Raw genomic sequence first — 21,639 nt, 5'->3', positions numbered from 1 at the left:
ATTTCATTTCAAATTTTCAGAGCTTGTTATGTTTTTTTATGTATTGTATATGTATTGTTCTGTAGCTCACAACATAGTATATGTGCTCCAGTTTGTGTGATGACAAGTAGCACATACAGAGGTTGGGCTATGTAAATGTGATGATTCTGTCTCCTGGCTCCCAGAAAGTGTAAAACTTTGAGGCTAAAATTCTCCCTAAAGCAGGAGTGCCTACATTCAAATGGCTTCAAATATTTTCAGATTTCCATGTGTTAGACATTGATGGAAAGCTTAGAAATCACATGTAAATAACTCAAAATGTCCCTCAGCATACTTGTTCCTGGTTTTTACATGGCTGGGCACATATTCGCCTCTAAAGTGCTTTTTGTATGTTGAAATGATGAAGCAGCTGAATCACTGCAGATTCTTACATGTAATCTTGATAATGAAACAAAGGATGTCCCTGTTGTCTTTGTGTGTCAGGATTTCCACGGAGCATTCTCCCAAACTGCAGATTCGGAGCCACAGTTACCTACGTGCGGTGAGTGAGGTTTCAATCAATAGAAGCCTGGACACCCTGGACCCCAAAACCTTGCTCGACCCAAAATCACTGCTGTCCTCACCCCAATATCGTTCTCGCAATGAAAGCTACATGAGGGCCATGAGCACCATCAGTCAGGTTGGTTGCCAACACTGCTTTTATTTACTGTGTTTTCCTTCTAGTCATGGGATGTGTGGGATTGTTTTTCTGTGACTGATCCTGTGTTACTATGTCACGTGCATTGTGACTAATGATGTGTTTCCACTACATACTCCCAGTTTGTCTCGCCTCGCCTCCACACGGTTTGGTTGGTTTTCCATTACAATATAGTACCGCCTAAACGTGGGCGGAGTCATCACTGCACGGCTACATGAAACTACCGTGACTTTGTTTTACACACGACACACACACACAAACTAGTCACTAGTGACTTGTAAAGCAGTTGTTTTCAGTGTAACTGAATCATTAGAATCAGTTCATTAAAAATATTATTGTATTTTAACTGTATCGCTTTTTCACTGACCTACAGTTCGGCATTGCTTGCGTTGATTCTTATGTCGGATGTCTCTTCCAGTGACAGCAATCAGTAGCCGGGCAGTCTGACGACGTCACGCATAGTTTCAGCTCAGCTCACTTGAAACCTCGCCAGAGCAGGTACTATAAAAAAGTACCTGGTACCAGGTACTATCGCTAATGGAAAAGCAAGATAACCATACCTTGTCGAGGTGAGGTGAGGCGTACCATGCTAGTGGAAAAGGGGCCATAGTAATACAGCGCTACATGGTAGACACAGAAAGTGCTACAAAACGGACACATATCTCATTGACTGCCATGCAAACATGCAAGAAATGACATCTTCCTTGTTTGTGCAGTTTTCCACTTAAGCATTGGCTGGCTGGATGGCCATCGATGAGTTGGGAGGAGGGAATAAAGGGCTAGACGACCTGTTTGAGCTGGGAGACATGAAAGATGGGGTGGATCTTCACAGAAGAGAGCAACCTTGAGCTTACAATAAATAGATTTATTACACACAAATATAACAAAGAAACAGTATCTGAGAGTCAGTAGTCAGATGACTATGTTTGTAAAAAGGATGGAACTGAAGCTGAAATGGGGGCAGCTGGTAACATAGAAAGGCTTCAAAAGAGGACATACCTGAAGCAGAATGGGTTAAGGAATAGTTGGCATACTCAATCCAACACAGGTGAGAACTCTGGGAAGATGGCTTGATTTGTCCTGTCAGTTTTGACATTAGTCTGTGGATGATGTAAGCGAGACGGACAGTGTCACCTAGAAATCGACACAGTGCGAAACTAAATAAAACCGCACTTCGTTCAATGGGAAAATGTATTTCGGGCTGGGTCGGATTCGGGTGTAAAAACCCACGGGCTGGGTCGGGTCCGGTTGTAATTTTCAGGCCCGTTGAGAACTCTAATCATGCTCCTGTTACAGCTGGAGTAAAAACTCCCTTTTGCTCCTGATGAACATCAGCAAGGTGCTACCAAACAGCGGCCTGACCCTACAGTCTCCACTGACACGGCCTCACTGATGGCCATTGTCAAATCACCACACACTGAGAACGGACTGATACATACCTTTGTTTTATGACTGAGTTATGGACTATGGGAGGGGGAAAAGAACATATTTATTGATTCTTGCAAACTGAATGTTCAGTGAAACTGTGAAGCAAATGTTCTATTGATGACATTACATTATGTGTCATTTAGCAGACGCTTTTATTCAAAATGACTTACAGAGGAATTTAGTACAACCTGCCAGGGGTGGAATGATCAAATATGATATGTGCAGATTAATGTTTGAAGAGCCAAATCAATTAGTGTACAATAAGTCTGTGGGACATATTTTTGTTCTGTTCTTAGAGAAGAGAAGAAAAAAACACAAAAAGGAGATGTCATATGTGCACAGTAGATGGTACAGTATACCTTTAGGTGTCTTTTGTTTAGATCATGGCTCTTTTCTTTTGACTGGAGACTGTGTGCCACTGTGTGTTTGTGTGTGTAGCAAGGTATCTTTGCAATAGAGCTAGATTGTACATGTATATGTGTATATATATATACATATATATATATATATATATACATATATATATATATATATACATATATATATATATATATATATATATATATATATATATATATATATGTATGCCACAATGAGTTGGACATGGTTGTTCTTCACCTTAAATAAACACACAGCAGTTTGTTTTGAAATTCCAATTCAATATGATCCCAATACAGCAGTTGTGGATGGCTCCTCCCTGTTGGATGGCTCCTCCCTTGTGTTATTTTTCTATGCAAAGATACAGAAAGTGAAGGGAAGCCTTCATTCTTTCATCAGTCCCACCTCACCTTGGATCTGCACTCTCCTCTGCATGCCCACTTGAAAGTACTTGTTAGAGTTTTCTCTTGATTGTACTACTGTTTGTACTTTAAGCCAGCAATGGGATGTAACTTATGTAAAGGTGCTTTCAATTATGTTTGGAAAACGTTTGGCTAGAGAAGAAACGTTCGAGATACTTTAGCTCAAATACATGAATTTAAAGGGGTTGACCTGTTGGTGACTTCTGGTATTTCTCAGGATTTGTTTATGATAGCGGTCCTAGCCTGCCCCTTAAATGAAGGAAGTACAGACGGCTCTGTCCTTTCCTGTGGTATGTGAGGCTGTGTTCCGACCTGGCATTATCATCCATTATGAGAGATCTGATCACATGTGGACAGTGTTAAGTTCAGGTTTGAATCCACCTAAAGCATCATTATTGTCTCAGATCTAATCAGATATCAGGAAGAGAATTGTGGACTTGCACAACTCTGGTTTATCCTTGAGTGCAATTTCCAGATTGATTCAGAAGTAGTATGCTTCGGGTCATTGTCCATTTGGAAGACCCATTTGCGCCCAAGCTTCAACTTCCTGGCTGATGTCTTGAGATGTTGCTTCAGTATTTCCACATAATGTTCTTTCCTCATGATGCCATCTATTTTGTAAAGTGCATCAATCCCTCCTGCAGCAAAACAACCCCACAACATGATGCTGCCACCCCTTTATTTCACAGTTGGGATGGTGTTCTCAGGCTTGCAAGCTTCTCCCTTTTTCCTCCAAATGTAACGATGGTCATTATGGCCAAACAGTTTGATTTTAGTTTCGTCAGACCACAGGACGTGTCTCCAAAAATGAAGGTTTTTGTCTCTGTGTGCATTTGCAAACTGTAATCTGTCTTTTTTATGTTTCTTTTGGAGTAATGGCTTCTTCCTGGCAGAGTGGCCTTTCAGCCCATGTCGGTACAGTACTCGTGGATACACTGTGGATAATGACACACTCTTACCAGCTTCAGCCAGCATCTTCACAATGTCTTTTGCTTTTGTTCTTGGTTTGATATGCACATTTCAGACCAAAGCACATTCATCTCTGGGACACAGAACCTGTCTCCTTCCTGAGCGGTATGATGGACATTCCCATGGTGTTTATACTTACGTATAATTGTTTGAACAGATGAACGTGGCACCTTCAGGCATCTGGAAATTGCACCCAAGGATGAACCAGGCTTGTGCAAGTCCAAAATTCTCTTCCTGATATCTTGGCTGATTTCTTTTGACTTTCCCATGATGTTACACAAAGAAGCAGTGTGTTTCAGGGGTGCCTGTCTATCTCTAATTAACTCAAATGTTGTCAATAAACCTATGAGAAGCTTCCAAAGACATGACATCTTCATTTGGGCTTTCCCAAATTGTTTAAAGGCATAATAATCTTAGTGTATGTAAACTTCTGACTTTGAAGAAATCCTTCTCTCATTATTCTGACATTTAGCAAATAGAAATAATTTTGGTAATCCTAAGGGACCTAAAACAGGAAAAGTGATTGTCTAATTTCAAGTCTGGTTTCAACTTCAAAAAAAGAGTAACAGAGAGAAGAGAATAACCTCAGTCTTCTCATTCAAACTAAGAACGTTTATTTCCCTCCATGATTTTATTACTTTGAGACAATCCAGGAGAGGTTGGACTGAGAGGTGATGTTTTTTCTGAGGGCAGAAGAATTTCTCATGCTGGTTTTCAATGGGAGTAAATAAAGTGAGAACAGGAGGGGCCCCAAGGATTGAGCCTTGTGGCACCCCCCATGAGAGAGCTGTGGAGGACACAAAGTCGTCCAAATGAGCAGCGAAGGATCTGTCAGATAAGTATGATCTGAACCAACTCAAAGCAACCCCTTTAACACCCAACCAGCGCTCCAAATGTAAAATTAAAATACCATGGTTGACAGTGTCAAAAGCAGCTGTTAAATCTAAGAGAACCAGAAAAACAGAATCACCCGAGTCAGTGGCTAAAAGAATATAATTAAAAACATGCATGTAAAACCGGAATGGAATACTTCAAGAAGACTGTTGTTAAAAAGCTTAAGCTTGCATAAGACAAGAGTCCTTTTTGTGGCTTCACCTGTAACCAACAACAGTTTTTTCTTCCCTCTCTCTGTGTTTCCTATTCCTTCCTCCAGCTGAGTGAGTTGGAGGTGAATGGGCAGATTGAGCAGGTGTGTGAGCAGGTTTATAGTGCCCTACAGTCCCAGGCCATGGAGACTGCTATGGATAGCATGGATACCATGGACACGCTGCCAATGCCAGGATGCTTCCGGATGCGGAGTCACAGCTATGTGAGGGCGATTGACCAAGGCTGTGCTGGGGAGGAGGAAGGAGAAGGAGGGAGACCGCTGCTCCTGCTGCCCTCCTCCCCACCGCGCACATCTGCCACGACCGTCAGGACCATCCAGAGCAGCACAGGTAAGGCACAGCAATTCAGGAATCAATGTGCAGTGGAAATGTGGTTTAAATTAGTTTGTATGATTCTGGAGCAGAGGCACTGTGTATGTGTGCTTGTTTATGTGTAAGATTTTGTCTAATAATAATAATAATACTAATAGTCACATGTTGTTGATCATTGGCTCGTCACTGTGAGTAAGAACCACCGTGCCACTTTAATCCTGGAGTGTACAGTAACTTTCAGTTTTGTGATGTCATTACATGTGTCACTGTCAAACACAGGAGCTCTACTGTTACAAACATATGGTAGTGTAAAATGTCTACTATGTCTAAATGTTGCACCAATGATTTCCATGCAAAAAAGGGACATTAGGTGTGTTTCCATAAGCCTGTTTTATGTGCATTAAATGCCTATATTTCATTTTTTTTTATATTTTTAAAAATGCATAAATTGTTTGCACTTTTAATATAATAATACTAATATCTAAAGCCTGTATGTGGCACTGTAGCACTGCTACAGTAAAACAGACAAAGAGACATTGAGCATGTGTTCAAACATTGTTTTAAATAAAGGTATAAAAATATACATTACATTGTATACAATCAAAGACACAGAGACAGAGTGAAGACAGCCAGGACGACTAAGGAAAGAAAATAAAAGTTCTCATAAAGTGAACAGACCAAATAACCTCCAAACACAACAAGCGGAAGATGACGGCGAATATAAACGACAACAAATGCAAGCATGGGACATATAATATCTAACTGTTACACTACAATAGGGTAATTAAATCTTATTTTTAGTATGATTGTGTTGTGTAGGGAAAATTGTATAAATAAAAATAAGTATTATTTGAAAAGACAGCAGAGAGTTAGAAAGACAGAAAGTCCATCACATGTAACCTCTTGCTAAAGGCTAGCTTAATGGATTTAGCAATAGACTGAATACATGACTATGCAATATGTATAGTTTAGTCTATATCATAGTAAACAGCATCACTTACCAACAGGGGATGAGCAGCGTCCATCTTGAAAAGTGTATAAAAGTGAGAGTCACACTCTTGACACAGGCCATTTTCTTACAGGAGTAAAATCAGCATCATAAAAAATGACTAAGGCCATTATTTTAATAAGGTGACGACTTGTGATAGATTGAATGGAACAGTAGCTGGTGACTGCTTTTAAAGCATTTGTGAGTGTGACTGCAGATGAGAACCAACAGTGACTACTATTTTATGATTTCAAAAGAAAAAAAATATGAGACAAGTTGAAAATGATAGTTCTGGATCTGATCTGGACTACAGATCTGTAGACAAGATAACTGTGCCAATAGCACAACTCGTTCTGTCTCGTTTGCTTGCTTGATACTTACAACTATTGTGGCAGATGAACAATAACAGATTTTTCAATGGAAATAGGAAAACAGTGTCCAACTGTATCAGTGTTGTGAAGTGGATCAGCCACAGTACGACTGCAAATCAGAGGCATTGTGACAGAACTCACAGTCCAGCACAGCATTGTGCAGCTACTCACATAATAGGAGGAGGGACATTGCTTAAGGTTGCCCTTGCAGGCATAACTGCACTGTGCATGCGTGTTGTGTACTGTTAACAATGATGCTATCGCACAAAGATAATCTTGACTCGTATTTGTATGTGTGGGATTCAGATGAGAACATGCCAGAGTGGATGCCACAGGGGCTTTTCGCAGATGTTTGGTATTAGGATTGCCTTCATTTGCAAAGTGCTCCACTATGACCTACATTTGCTGCTCCTCTGGGTGTTCTTGTACAGTTAACCAAGAGATGCCACTCACACAAACACACAGAACGAGTGAGGGAGAGAGAGTGTGAGAGAAGCTCACTTGTATTCACTCATGCACACACTCATGTACATGGGTGTGCAGTCACAGTACAGTCAGTGGTCAGCTCTAGTCCCAGATGACTGCAGATGCTTCTGTAAATCATGCTCTAATATTCATCTATATGAAATCTATAGATATTATTATAATTATTATTATATTAAAAGTGCAAACACTTTTATGCATTCTATGGAACAAGCGGAAGACGACGGCAACAAATGCAAGTATGGGACATATAATATCTAACTGTTACACTACAACAGGGTAATTAAATATAGATAAATCTATGAAATGTATCATCCCTTCAGCCTTATTGGATATGTGAACTATCACTACAGTACTGCTTCATTTGATATTTTTTTAATTTTTCGATCAAACTGTACTTTTTTTATTTGCAAGGAAAGAAAAAAGTTCAAAACCACACGACAACTCATGATGACATTTTTCTTCAAGAGTGTATCTTGAACAGTAAGTCAGTGACACATTTTTGCACATTTCTAAATAAAAAATCATAAATCAGATTATGTACACATATGGAGGTAGGCAAATGGTGATGAAAAAGAAGATATACGAAGATGACGTTCTTTTATGTGTATGTGATAATATTGTCACCATTTTTGTGAATCTATTCTTGACAGGGCAAATTTGAAATAAAATAGACTTTTATAAAAAACATTTCTCCCTTTCATGAACCTGATTTGGGCAAATACTTTATGTTTTTATTTTATTGGGTTTGCTCAACATTTACTGAGGATTTGTGTGTCATTACACAGCAATGTCACACTTTTGATCAGTCTGTCCTTTATATTGCCCACTGAGTTTCTGTTCAGCTTCTCATTGTTATTCTGTGAGCTTTGTTTCTCCACAGTATTATTATGCTGGAATGTGTGTGTGAAGATAAAAAAAATAGAATAAAAAGAATTAGCTCACTAAATTTAAATAACAGAAAATAAAAAAGAAACACTAACAAACAAGAACAAAACCGTGGTTACTTTATGGCATGACGGTAATTTAGGTAGTTTATAGATTAGTGCAAATGATATGATATACAGTGCAGAACAGTCAATTTGTCAGGAAGTGAAGAGGACAGTACAAATAAACAAGGGGGGAATAGTCGAGTGTATTTCAGAATTTCCAATTATATTGAGGGACATGAAGTCAATAACCATTGAGAGGGGTGCATAATCTGAAATTAAAATACTATGGTACGTTGAATTTATTACCAGCAGATAATCTATTCTGGTGAAACTACTGTGCACAGGGGAGAAAAATGAATATTGCCTCTCTACGGGGTGCTGATGCCCCCAAATGTCAACCAGGTCCAGTGTTTTGACAAGATTATTAAGTAAGGATTTCAGTGATGGGACCTGACTGCCGTGTAGTCAGGGAATACGGAGACTCTCTCACCATGGTAGTGCAGGGTTGCATGCTGACGACTGAGCCGTAGTATGTTGATCTTGTCTCGATCGTTATGGACCCTGACCCGCAGCCGCTCGTTAGGCTGTGGCTTGATCTATTTTTACAGGCTTGCCAAGCAGCTCTGGGATCAACTTTGAAACAACATCTGCCCTTTTCTTCCCCTTCTTTAATGCCCACAATTCTGACATTGAGTCTGCAAGAGCGGCCCTCCAGATCGTTCACGGTGGCTTTAAGGAGGCCCAAAGCCACCTGTAGCTTGTTGCAGGTAGCCTCCAGTGATGTGATGTGGCTAGTCTTCGCTGACAAGGCTTCATCGAAACCATCAATGTGAGACTCAGTTTCATGATGTTTCTTCTGAAGTGAGGACAGACACAGAGTTCAATAGAGTCAAGGGCGACCCTCCAAAGATTTCTTTAAGTCATCCACGAGAGGAGTGACTTTGGCGAGCTCAACTCCATGGTTAGTGATAGCAGCTAATATAGCTTTGTTGCTAGCGGCCGTCAAACTTGTCTTTGTTGAATCACAAAGAAGTGCTTTTGGTTTCTCTTGAGTTTGGCCTTACCTTACTCAACATTTAGGGAGATTTGCGATGGAATCATACACCTTGGCATCAGGGGCTAGCATCAAAGTAAGGTGTATCATGTTACGATGGCGCGATGTTACGATGGCGCCGTGGATGGTTGCCTCGGTGTGTTGGTGCGCGTTGTTTTGTCTTGTTTTGTGTTTTAACTCTGTTTTTTGCGATTATACCCGGAGCTCTTTCACCAGAGAAGAGCTCATGAACATCGGGGTAACAACACCAGCGGACTTATTTCCTACTTTTCTTCTCCCCACACTGGAAATTTTGGACATTATGGTCAAAGGTGTGCTCACCTTTGTCCACGCAGTGAAACGCCGGAGGAGAGGGAAACGGGCCGGTGCGCTCGTGCGTCTTCGCCAGCGCGGATTACGCACATCGCTACCGGGAATATTTCTCTCTAATGTGCGTTCACTGGCAAATAAACTGGATGAATTACAACTGCTGTTGGGAAAAAACAGGGACTTCTATTCATCGGCTGTTTTGTGCTTCACGGAGACGTGGCTGTGTGGATTAATACCGGACTCTGCGCTGCAGCTGGCAGGCTTCCAACTCTACAGAGCGGACAGAGACACGGAACTTTCCGGCAAAACCAAAGGTGGAGGAATCTGTTTTTACATCAACAGTGGCTGGTGCAACGACGTGACAGTGATCCAGCAGCACTGTTCTCCTGACCTGGAATCTTTCATCATAAACTGCAAGCCTTTTTATTCACCCCGTGAGTTTGCTTCATTCATTCTGGTCGGTGTTTACATCCCACCGCACGCCAGCGTGCAGGACGCACAGCGCATGCTCGCCGATCAGATACTGTGTGTGGAGCGGATCAACCCGGACTCTTTAGTTATTGTCCTAGGCGACTTTAACAAAGGAAACCTCACTCGCGAACTCCCCGAGTACAGACAGTTTATTAAATGCCCGACCAGAGAGGAGAACATTCTGGATCACTGTTACACCACAGTCAGGGATGCTTATCACGCCGTCCCCCGTGCTGCACTGGGACTCTCTGACCACGTCATGGTCCACCTGATTCCTGCTTACAGGCAGAAACTAAAGCTCTGCAAACCTGTAGTGAGGACATCAAAGAAGTGGACCAGTGAGGCTGTGGAGGATCTACAGGCGTGTTTGGACTCTACTGACTGGGATGTATTCAGGACTGCCAGCAACAGTCTGGCTGAGTACACAGAGGCTGTGACGTCATACATCAGCTTCTGTGAGGACTGCTGTGTTCCATCATGCACCAGGGTGAGTTACAACAATGACAAACCCTGGTTCTCAGCCAAGCTCAGAAGGTTAAGGTTGGATAAGGAAGAGGCCTTCAGGAGTGGAGACAAAGACAGATTTAAAGAGGCAAAGTACAAGTTTAGCAAGGCGGTGAAAGAAGCTAAACGACTGTACTCTGAGAAGCTCCAACACCAATTCTCAGCCAACGACTCTGCGTCTGTCTTGAAAGGGCTTAGGCAGATCACCAACTACAAGCCTAAAGCCCCCCACTCCTTTAACGACCAACGCCTAGCCAACACCCCCAGCTCCAGTGTTTCACCTACACCTCCCCCACCTCAGCAGGGGCCTGGGCATCTCCACCAATTCCCACCTTAAAGGTCCCCCCCTCCACCTCCCCACCCACCTCAGTGTTGACTCTTTCCATCCACGAGGGACGTCAACAAACTCTTCAGGAAACAGAATCCCAGGAAAGCAGCTGGTCCGGATTCTGTCTCCCCATCCAGCTTGAAGCACTGCACTGATCAGCTGTCTCCAGTGTTCACAGACATTTTCAACACCTCATTGGAGACATATCACATGCCAGCCTGCTTCAAGACCTCGACAATAATCCCTGTTCCCAAAAAGCCAAGGACCACAGGACTCAATGACTACAGACCCGTCGCCCTGACCTCTGTGGTTATGAAGTCCTTTGAGCGTCTTGTGCTTTCACACCTGAAAGCCATCACCAACCCCCTCCTGGACCCACTGCAGTTTGCCTACAGAGCCAACAGGTCTGTAGACGATGCAATTAATCTGGCCCTCCACCACATCCTCCAGCACCTGGACTCTGCAGGAACCTACGCCAGGATCCTGTTTGTGGATTTCAGCTCTGCCTTCAACACCATCATCCCGGCTCTGCTCCAGGAGAAGCTCTCCCAGCTGAGCATGCCTGACTCGATCTGCAGGTGGATCACTGACTTCCTGTCTGACAGGAAGCAGCATGTGAAGCTGGGAAAACATGTCTCCGACTCACAGGTCATCAGCACCGTATCCCCCCCGGGCTGCGTTCTTTCTCCTCTGCTCTTCTCCCTGTACACAAACAGCTGCACCTCCAGTCACCAGTCCGTCAAGCTCCTGACGACACCACCCTTATCGGACTCATCTCTGATGGTGACGAGTCTGCCTACAGGTGGGAGGTTGACCAGCTGGTCACTTGGTGCAACCGAAACAACCTAGAGCTCAACGCTCTAAAGACAGTGGAGATGGTCGTGGACTTCAGGAAGAACTCAGCCTCACCTGCACCCATCAACCTCTGTGACTCCACAGTTGACACTGTGGATTCCTTTCGCTTCCTGGGAACTATCATCACCCAGGACCTCAAGTGGGAGCTGAACATCAGCACTCTCATCAAAAAAGCCCAGCAGAGGATGTACTTCCTGCGGCAGCTGAAGAAATTCAACCTGCCAAAGACAATGATTGGCAAGTGTATTTTAACGTCATGGTTTCCCACACTTGATAAGGGAAGAAAATAGACCAGACTCAGGATTTCACTCTCTTTCTTGAGTTTATTGACCAGTAACGAAGTGGTGGTCGTTGTAGGTGAAAAACCTTTAAACATACAAAATAAAACAATTTCATTAAATAAATAAAGTTCTATTGAAGTACAGTATTTAAATAAACAATTCAAATGAATATTCCCACATTTAATTCAAACATTTAAATTAGGCAAATACTGTATAAATAAATTAAATAAACTAGTTCCACTTTTTAGAACCATTGCCCTTAATCAACCTGACATTTTATATTTTAACCAAGATTATTGTACATATTTATCATGACATTTTCAATTACCATTAACTGAAATTAAAACAATCCAGGCGATTTTAATATAAACATGATTATTTCTTTTTTGTACAAACAATAAGCGCACAGCGCATCAACATCAGTCCATCTCTGTCCGAAAAAAGAGCTGCGAGCTTACCGGTAGCCTCCTTGATCCTTTCTGCTTCCATGCGTGTTTTACTCCTGTGGTTATTCAGCTTTCGTTGCTTCTGCTGCCGTTTGTTGCGTTGCAAGCTACTGACTGAATGCTCACTTCTTATTTTTGTTTCCGGGGTTTCTGCCGTGCGTTCCTAATGAGTGCGATTGTGATCACCTGTTGATGCGTTGCGGAGCCGTGCGCTCGCTGTTGCGCGCATGCAGTTGCGAGCCCGTCGTCACATGCACCCGCTCGTAGGCAATACCCGGCAGATCGGCGAAACAATGATGGTGCACTTCTACTCCTCCATCATTGAGTCCATCCTCACCTCCTCCATCACCATTTGGTACGCTGCTGCCACGGCCAAGGACAAGGGCAGACTGCAGCGTGTCATTCGGTCTGTAGAGAAGGTGATCGGCTGCAATCTTCCATCTCTCCAGGACATGTTCGCCTCCAGAACTCTGAGGCGTGCAGGAAAGATTATGGCTGATCCCTCCCACCCCGGACAGAAACTCTTTGAGTCACTCCCCTCTGGCAGGAGGCTGCGGTCCATCAGGACCAGAACCTCACGCCACAAGAACAGTTTTTTCCCGTCTGCTACTAGCCTTATCAACAAGGCCCGGAGACCCCCCCCGACACTCTGACTCCTCACACTCCTCCTCTGCCTCTACATGTCACATTATCATTACATCCTTTTTATGCGTTATATTAACGTCATTACTGTGAACTTTGCACCTTGCACTGTTACTCACTCCTGCCCAGTCGTACTGCTCTTTACTGCTCTTTCTGTAGTGCTCTTTTTCATCTTTAAAAACATTTATATACTGTGTATATACGTTTACTGTTCACTTTTAAAAATTGTGTATGCTTGTTATGCGCCAATGACACCAGAACAAATTCCTTGTATGTGCAAATCGTACTTGGCAATAAAGCTCTTCTGATTCTGATTCTGATTCTGATCAGGGTGTACAATGAATCCATGAATGGAGAGACACTGTCATTGCAAAGGTCACTGTACTATTGCAAAACATCTGGTTCAAGGTCAATACCCCTTTTCATTGCAGCTGTTTGCCTTACCCCCTTCATGATCCTGACAGCCACAGCCTGACTAGATGATTCCTCTCTCACACCAAAGCTAGTAGATGTTAAGCGGGGATGTCGGACTTCCTTCCAAAAGAATTCTCTGACTGCCCCCTTGTATTTTCTTGAATGGTCCTCGCCAATTCATGGGTGACCTCTAAACTCTGCATGTGAAAAATCTGACGATAACTAGGAACATACTGCAAATGTTCTAATGTAGAGCTAATAAATGGAAGTTGTTGGAATGAGGGGCTTCTGGATGTTTAATGATTTCTCGGGATATTACTGGTGGGCAGTGTTGCTACAACAAACATAATTCATCCTAATCTGTTAAAATGTCGCTGAGATAAACACATCTGGACTTGTTAAATGGGATTAAACCATGTTAAATTGAAATTGCTGACAAATCTGTGTGATCTGAATTATATGTGCATTTTGACAGAGATATGTTTGCCTTATTATAAGAAATTGGGATTTCTTGAAAATGTGATGATTTTTTGTGACATCAGTAGTGGTTCAAATTCTTACCAAAGTGTAATAGTACCATACTTGTACTCACAAAAAAACATAACCTTAAATGTGGTGAAATTATTGCTCAATCATGCAAACCCCAGCACTAACACTTAGTTATGTGTGATTATTGAATGTGTTCCATGTTAAGCTGGGTCACCTCTAAAGTAAATGGTCTAGAGCACCTCTTTGCTGTTTACTTCAGTGTGAACTGACTGTTAGAAATTGTGTTTGGACCACGATTCAAACACACATGTCCTATGTTATCTCTCATTCCTTTGCAGTTTCATCTTGCATCACCACTTACAAGAAAACCCCTCCACCAGTGCCACCCCGAACCTCCACCTGCTCCACAGCCTCCAAGCCCTACATCTCCATTACAGCTCAGAGCAGCACAGAGTCCGCACAGGTACAGCACAGAACATCCAAACATCCACTTGTATGACGAGGTAGATGACAAAGCAACACTAATGGACTATAAAACCATTTGGTGTTAAATATCCACCAACATGTCTGAAAAGAAAGACAGAATGACCTCTTCTGAAGTTCTGAAGCCAACATTATCGACACAAGCATCTGTCTTCAAATGACTCTGCTTTCAGCTGTCTAGTTATTTAATGCGTCTTTATGGCAAAGGGTTGCAAGATGTTTCACAGAGGGATGGTGATCATGATAGTGATTTTTACATTACACATTTCTGAATCATGGCTGCAGCTGACAGACGTTCGTAACCCAGGTGTTGAAGTGTAGCGCATTTTCAGACGTATAATAGAAATGAAGGAATTATAAAGAGACTGTAAAGGGACACAGACAACAATACTTGCTCATATACAGTATGAAAACAGTGAGGGACAGGTGTGGGTAATCAGTGAAAACACAAGGGCAGGAGGTATAACCAGACGAGAAAAAGAAAACAACAAGTCCACAGAGGCCAACGTACGATGACTGTGGCTGCAATGACTTTCCTTAAACACAGAATTAAAATGTCATGAAACATAATGGAGACACTAAATATTGTTTTGAAAGCAATGTCTCATGTTTTCTGAAACCACCCAGGATGCATACATGGAGGAGGAGGGACCCAGAGGTGACATGACCATCCAGTCTGGGTTGAGCAACTCTACAGAAAGCATTGACAGCATGAAGGCCCTGACTGCTGCTATAGAAGCAGCTAATGCACAGGTGAGTTCATTTATTGTTAAGCATTTTGTAATGTACAAAACAACATATGCGTTGACATGTAGTGATAGCCAGCCAAACCTTATAATAAACAAATATTTGTATGAGCTCATTTTTCTTGCTTTTTTGCATCGCGTATTCAGAGTGCACTTAAAATCTGCCTTCACAATTCTTACGTAGGTCCATGGACCAGCCAGTCAGCATGTCAGTAACAGCACCATGACAGTCAGCACCCCCCACTCATCAGTCCTGAGCAGGGGGCCACTTGTTGAAGACCACCAGGATGAATACAGGAAAGAAGTGCTCAGGAAGGGCAAATGTCTCTCTATAGGCATCCAGGTATTTATAGAGAGAGCTACCAGTGAACGCAAAAACGCAGGAGGAGGGAATGACTAGTTTATTGCATATTAGAGCTTTAATAACCACTTTTCTTAATATTCCATTCCTGGCAAAAAACAAAAAGGACCAAACTCTGTTTTATATATGTGGTGTGCCTTTGATCGAGCTGTGGCACCCACAGAGCGAAAAGCCTGGACATGCCAAGTTTGTTGTGCAGAATGTTCTGTAGCTACTCCTTCACAGGAGGCATTCTCCTTGTTACCTCTAGGTCAGAGGTCACTAATAGGCAGACTATAATCCAGACCATAATCCAGATTTACGCAGACTTTATGATTCAGATTTTGTGGCTATCATGGCCCCAGATGCAGTGCTGTAAATCATGTCATGTGATGCCCCTTCATATGAGCCTTTCAACTGTTTAGTGAGTGGGACACACTCCAGAGAGACAGACGAGAAAAAGAACAATAAACGAATGGAGGAGATTAACTTCACATGGCATGATCTGAAAAAAAGCTTTTGGTGAATAAATTTATGCACTTAAGTGCATCTTAAGTGTGTTATTCAAAAACAGTTTTGTTATGTAAGCCTGACAAGAAAAAAGCATTTATTTGTATTACAGTGCTTATTTATAATACCTTCAATTCAATCTGAAAATGGTAGAAAAAAAAAGGTAAATAATAATAATAATTTCATTATTCTTTCTTTCTTTGTGAAAGTATATAAAAGTGAATGCTTGAATACACAGGCACAGATAAAAAAAGGTTTAATTATACATTTCTCAAGTATATTCTCTCTACTTGGACCACTTATTAATTCATGACCTCTGCTCTAGGTGGATGGACCAGAGGAGGTTCCTGATTCAGAGGACCCATCTAAGTTTATGTCTGTAGGTGTTCAAGTGGAGGATGACAGAGGGTGAGTCGCACATTTCCATTCTCTCTTTATGTTTTCTTTAGAACTTAAAGAGTGTAAAAGTGTGTGTGTGTGTGTATATATATACATCAATATATATATATATATATATATGTGTGTCTATATATCTGTATATATATATATATGAGTACTCAAAACTTCAAAATAGCCCTTTGCTTTCGTTACCGCTTTGCACACTCTTGGCATTCTCTCGACGGGCTTCTTGAGGTGGTCACCTGAAACGCTTTTCCAACAGTCTTGAAGGAGTTCTCAGAGAGGCTGAGCACTTGTCGGCCCTTTTGCATTCACTCTGCCCTCCTCTCATCCCAAACCATCTGGATTAGGTTTAGGTCAGGTGACTGTGGAGGCCAGATCATCTGGCGTAGCACTCCATCATCATCATGTAATAAATGAAAAATAAATGACGGTCCAACTAAGCACAAACTGGATGGGATGGCATGAGACTGCAGGATGCTGTGGTAGCCATGCTGGTTCAGTGTGTCTTCAGTTTGGAATAAATCCCACACAGCACCCCAATATTGTCATGTGGCTGAGTGGCCGCGACTTTTGGAGGCTGTTGATTCTGACTTTTTTTTACTGTACATTTGTGAATACAATTTTCCTTTCATGTGAATATTTGATTTTTAATTAAAAAAAATAAAATCATTGATAATATTTTCAATGCAGACTTGTTCACAGTGAATCTGGCTACTAGCATGCCCAATTTATTGTATTTTACTGTACAGTTTTTAAGAAAATTAACACAGATCTACTATAACTTGAAATAAATAACCACTTGTAAACAGTGGCACCGGCAGCCGTTATTCCTGTATAATTAAATATGATCCTGCCAGTTTCGTGCCTGTGCAGCACTCAAGCAAGAGTTTGCAGGATCGGGAAATCCCACATTCAGGGGCCATACACATGTCTCCAATACACTATTTTAGGAAAAGGATGACGTTAGTCCAACTCATTCATTGTCTTGTGCTTGGAGATTGTTTGACAGTGTTACCAACTACTGTCAATGTAAAGTCAGCGTGAAAAGACACTAGATATCATTGGAACATGTCCTGTCTTTAGAGATTTCACGCACAGGGGTTGAAAAAAGTGTTGAATCATAAAATTACATTACATTACATGTCATTTAGCAGACACTTTTATCCAAAGCGACTTACAATAAGTGCATTTAAACATTTGGGTACAAATAAGAGCTAGAAGTAAGTAAGAGCTTAAAGTAAACCCAACTATGAAGTGCTAGTCATAAGTTTGTTTTTTTTTTGTCGTTGTCGTCTTAGTCAAGGTAAAGTCGAAAGAAATGTGTTTTTAGTCTGCAGCGGTAGATGTGGAGGCTTTCCGCTGTCCGGATGTCGATGGGGAGCTTGTTCCACCATTTGGGAGCGAGGACAGTGAACAGTCTCGTGTTCTGCGAATGCCTCTGCGATCCTCTCAGTGAGGGGGCAGCGAGCCGAGGAAAAAACAAAACCTATTTTTACTTGAATTAACAAAACAGATCAGTGACACACAGACAGCTGTACTGCACATCCACATGTGTGTCCATGTGTGTGTCTGTACCAGCAGTATATACAGATGGATCTCAGTCGTTTTGCAGAATTGTGCATTTTTCTTCTCAAATATTTAGGTTTATGACAATTGGACACTCACTCACTGACCATAGGTGTGAGAGTGAGAGTGGATGGTTGTTTTTTCCACCGCCTCGCCTCTGTACTTTTTTCAGTACCTGCTCTGGCGAGGGTCCAAGCGAGCTACGGTGATACTATGCGTTGGCCACTGATTGGTCAGAGTGCCGTCACAGGAAGAGACATGAGCAAAATGTGTCCAACGCACGAATCAAGCCGAACAATGCTGTTCTGTAGATCAGTTAAAAAAATTGTACAGTCCTAAAAATGTGGGTTTATGTCCAACAATTACCAGAGAAATGTCTAAAATCTCAATAATTAACAGAGGAGTCTGTGCTCTGGTGACGGAGGAAGTACTGAACACATATTTTTAATAAATTGATTCAAATGATTCCGTTACTGAAAACAGCTGCTTTACAGGTCACTAGTCGCTCATTTGTGTGTCGTTTGTGAGTCGCCACAGTTTCATGCTGCTGTGCAGTGATGACTCCGCCCACGTTGAGTAGATGCTATTGTAGTGGAAAACCAACCTAAACCATGACGTGCCAAGGCGAGTCCAGGCGAGGCGAGCTGGGACCATAGGTGGAAAAGGGGCTTATGTGTCCCTGTAATGGACTGTAATGGACTGTCCAGGTTGTGACCCCGCCTATCACCCTATGTCAGCTGAGATTGGCACAGTGCCCCCTGTGACCCACATGTGGAGGATAAAGCGGTAGAAGATGGATGAATGGCCAAATTTTTCCATGTCATGTCTGGGGCTCCGTGCTAACGTAAGAGCTAGACAAACATTAGACAAAAAGAACACAACATTAAAATTGCCGTGGCAAATAATATGGCAGTGGATCTTCACCACTGAGTAAGCTGGCACAAAAGTTCACAGCTAGCCATTAACTTGGACACAAAACACAATTTACCTTGTTGCCACTCTTGACTGGTGCTAATAATCTCTTAAATGTTATACGTTAAATGCGTTATTTACTTGATCCTTGTCATGTTTATCTTCCTCTGAACTTTGTCATCGTTTATCCGTTTGATTCGTACGTCATCAAAACACACCGATACAGGCTTTCACAATAAAGTTCCTGTCACGTCGATGACAGCTAAACGCAGTTGCTAACTTATGAAACATGCTGATGATCGTTTACAACCGCATTGTCCCCAAATGTTTCTCCATCCGGGTGCACAGCATCTGTCCACCACGTTCACTTTTTATGAAAACAGACGGTGAAGACATGTTGTCTGGTATATACGCTAGTGGTTATATACAATATGTCTATGGATATGAATAATAGTTATTGCCTGTCACATGGACATCAGTTAGCAGAGCTCTATATCAATGGTCATGATGACTGTTGGAATCTTATCAATATGTTTAAACACTGATATAAATAAGAGCATGTAACACCTCAATCCCTGCATTTTTTATATTATTATTTTTCACATAAAAATTTGAAACTAAATAATTTCTTTCACTCTTTATGTTTTGTATTTGTCTGGTGGTCAGGTATCGTCGGTTCCAGCGCTCCAACAGTGTTACAGCAGCTGTACAGGTAAGCCCCTATTATGGCAGGTCCTTGTACACTTCAGGGAGAAACTCAACAAATTCAACAGTAAACCAAAAACAGATAATTATGTGTGTCACCATTTATATTTTCTGGAATCCAATCCATAATGACATCAGTGTAGATGATACATTCGAAATTGCTCAGTCTTTGTTAAGTGTTTGTCGTGAACTATGGCTGAGCAGAACAAGGGACTCAAATGCAGGACTCAGAACACGAATCAGTCAGTAACAGAGTTTAATTCCAGGCAGAGGTTCGGTACACGGGAGGTCAACAAGAGATCAGGCAGAGGTACAAAAGCATCAGGCAAAAAGGCAAGGTCAAAAAAGGCAGGCAAGGTTGAAAAAAGAGTGCTGGGACATGAGCTATGAACTACAACGAACTGACAACGAGACAAGACACAGAGGGGAATATAAGCAGTGCTTGATTAGGGAGTGATAGGATGCAGGTGTGGTAGATACAATCAGGGATCAGGTGCATGCCAACAAGGAAGGGGGCGGGGTAGACAGGAACCTGAAACAGAGACAAGGGTGAGTGATTTCAAAATAAAACAGGAAGACAAGACATGGAACATGAAGGGAGAAACAAAACAAGATACTTAACGGAGGTGACAGATCATGACAGTGTTTATCTATTTATGGTTTACTTGTTCATTTAACACATTTGACTGATATTTGAATACATTGGATTCACAAATAACAATAAAGTGGATTTTGCAGTTTTTCAGTGTGTTACGGTAAGAATATCTTTACAATACAGTGTGTAGTTTCATGATACTACATTGTCCTCATTTTTAAAAATTTAAATCTGATTGATGCTGATGGTATTTCAGTGAAGTCTCTGGGAGTCACTACACACAGATGACCTTTACTTTTACAGATATCACATTAAGTTTCCTTTGTGTCAGTTCTAGTGAATTCCCATAATGCACGGTGCATTTCAAATCAAATCAAATCAAATCACTTTTATTGTCATTAAGCTGTACATACAACAAGTAGTGCAACAAAAAGAGAGAGCGTTTCCCAGGGATCCAAAGATTTAAATATTTAAATACACATTTACACCGCTCACGCACATTCACACTTCCCTAAGACGTTAAGCAGCAATTGTCAGTGTAGAGATCAATGTAAACATCACAGTACAGTTAAAGTGCCAAGTGAAATGCTATGTAAAAATATGAAAAACAAGGCTGGAGAGAAATAGAGCAGAGCAGATTAAGGTGCAATAATGATTGTCGTCCAGATTCATATCAGCAGTTCAGCATTCTGACAGCTTGTGGAATAAAGCTGTTGATCAGTCTGTTGGTTCTGCCTTTTATGCTCCGGAAGCGTTTGCCTGATGGCAGCAGTTCAAACTGTGTTTTTGTTAGTGTGGTCAGGTTAAGGGTGGCAGAAGCAGGACTCAAGTTCAGTCAGACCTACTTTAAATGAGACTCAGGGTGATTAGTCTTTGCCAGCCTGAATCATTTTTGGCATATCAGACAAAAACAATGTGATTTGCAAAACAAATCCAGTACAGGTGCAGTGTGGGAAGTCTACATTTACCTGCTGTGTCGAATGCACATATCGTTACAGAATTAAAACCCATGCATATTGTGGGGAGAATGCAATTGTCGCAGCTTGCTTACGTTTGGGCTACATTCAGATGTCATTCAGACTCAATTAAGGTTGCTAGCCACATTGTTCAAATCTGATTAATTAACAGATCAGATCAAATGCATTTTTTTTCAAATATCAAAAACAACAGAAAACCCCATATTTCATGATCCGATGAAAGAGTTACTTTAACCAAAACAATTGGATATGATTCACTTCAGCCTGGTAATCTGAATGTAGCCTTTATTTCATTGTATGAACATAGAAATAAAAAAATAAGTAAAAAAATTGCACTGGTACATATGCAACTAGAATTGGCATCTAGCTCCCTGAGCTCAAAATAATGAATACTGGTCCTGTAAATATACTACATTCAGTATCTTATTAACAACTCTGTCTTATCAGTTAAAAACATTCTAGTCACAGTTGAATGTTCTATATTTTTAGGAAACAGGCGTGGTATAACTGACAAAAACCTGTGACTGTTGACTCAGTAAATTATT

The 21,639-nt window shown here is 41.5% G+C and overlaps 2 protein-coding genes across 8 annotated transcripts in view; both read left to right on the top strand.

The window, feature by feature from the left end:
• Window positions 1-21,639, top strand: part of LOC122765370 (plakophilin-4-like) — a 555,540-nt gene that overhangs the window by 161,484 nt on the left and 372,417 nt on the right. The window lies entirely within an intron of this gene.
• LOC122765369 (disks large-associated protein 1-like) overlaps window positions 1-21,639 on the top strand; it is a 103,033-nt gene that overhangs the window by 71,300 nt on the left and 10,094 nt on the right. For all 3 annotated transcript variants that reach the window (XM_044019598.1, XM_044019596.1, XM_044019599.1), the window contains exons 5-11: window positions 463-658; window positions 5,027-5,309; window positions 14,197-14,321; window positions 14,969-15,094; window positions 15,272-15,430; window positions 16,263-16,345; window positions 19,484-19,529. In XM_044019598.1, coding sequence (XP_043875533.1) covers window positions 463-658; window positions 5,027-5,309; window positions 14,197-14,321; window positions 14,969-15,094; window positions 15,272-15,430; window positions 16,263-16,345; window positions 19,484-19,529 — 1,018 coding nt within the window. The remainder of the gene's footprint in view (window positions 1-462; window positions 659-5,026; window positions 5,310-14,196; window positions 14,322-14,968; window positions 15,095-15,271; window positions 15,431-16,262; window positions 16,346-19,483; window positions 19,530-21,639) is intronic.

This window comes from Solea senegalensis, linkage group LG2 (assembly GCF_019176455.1).
Source record: "Solea senegalensis isolate Sse05_10M linkage group LG2, IFAPA_SoseM_1, whole genome shotgun sequence".
Taxonomy (NCBI): domain Eukaryota; kingdom Metazoa; phylum Chordata; class Actinopteri; order Pleuronectiformes; family Soleidae; genus Solea; species Solea senegalensis.
The sequence above is the reverse complement of the archived record's forward strand: the minus strand, read 5'-3'. Positions and strand labels throughout refer to the sequence as shown.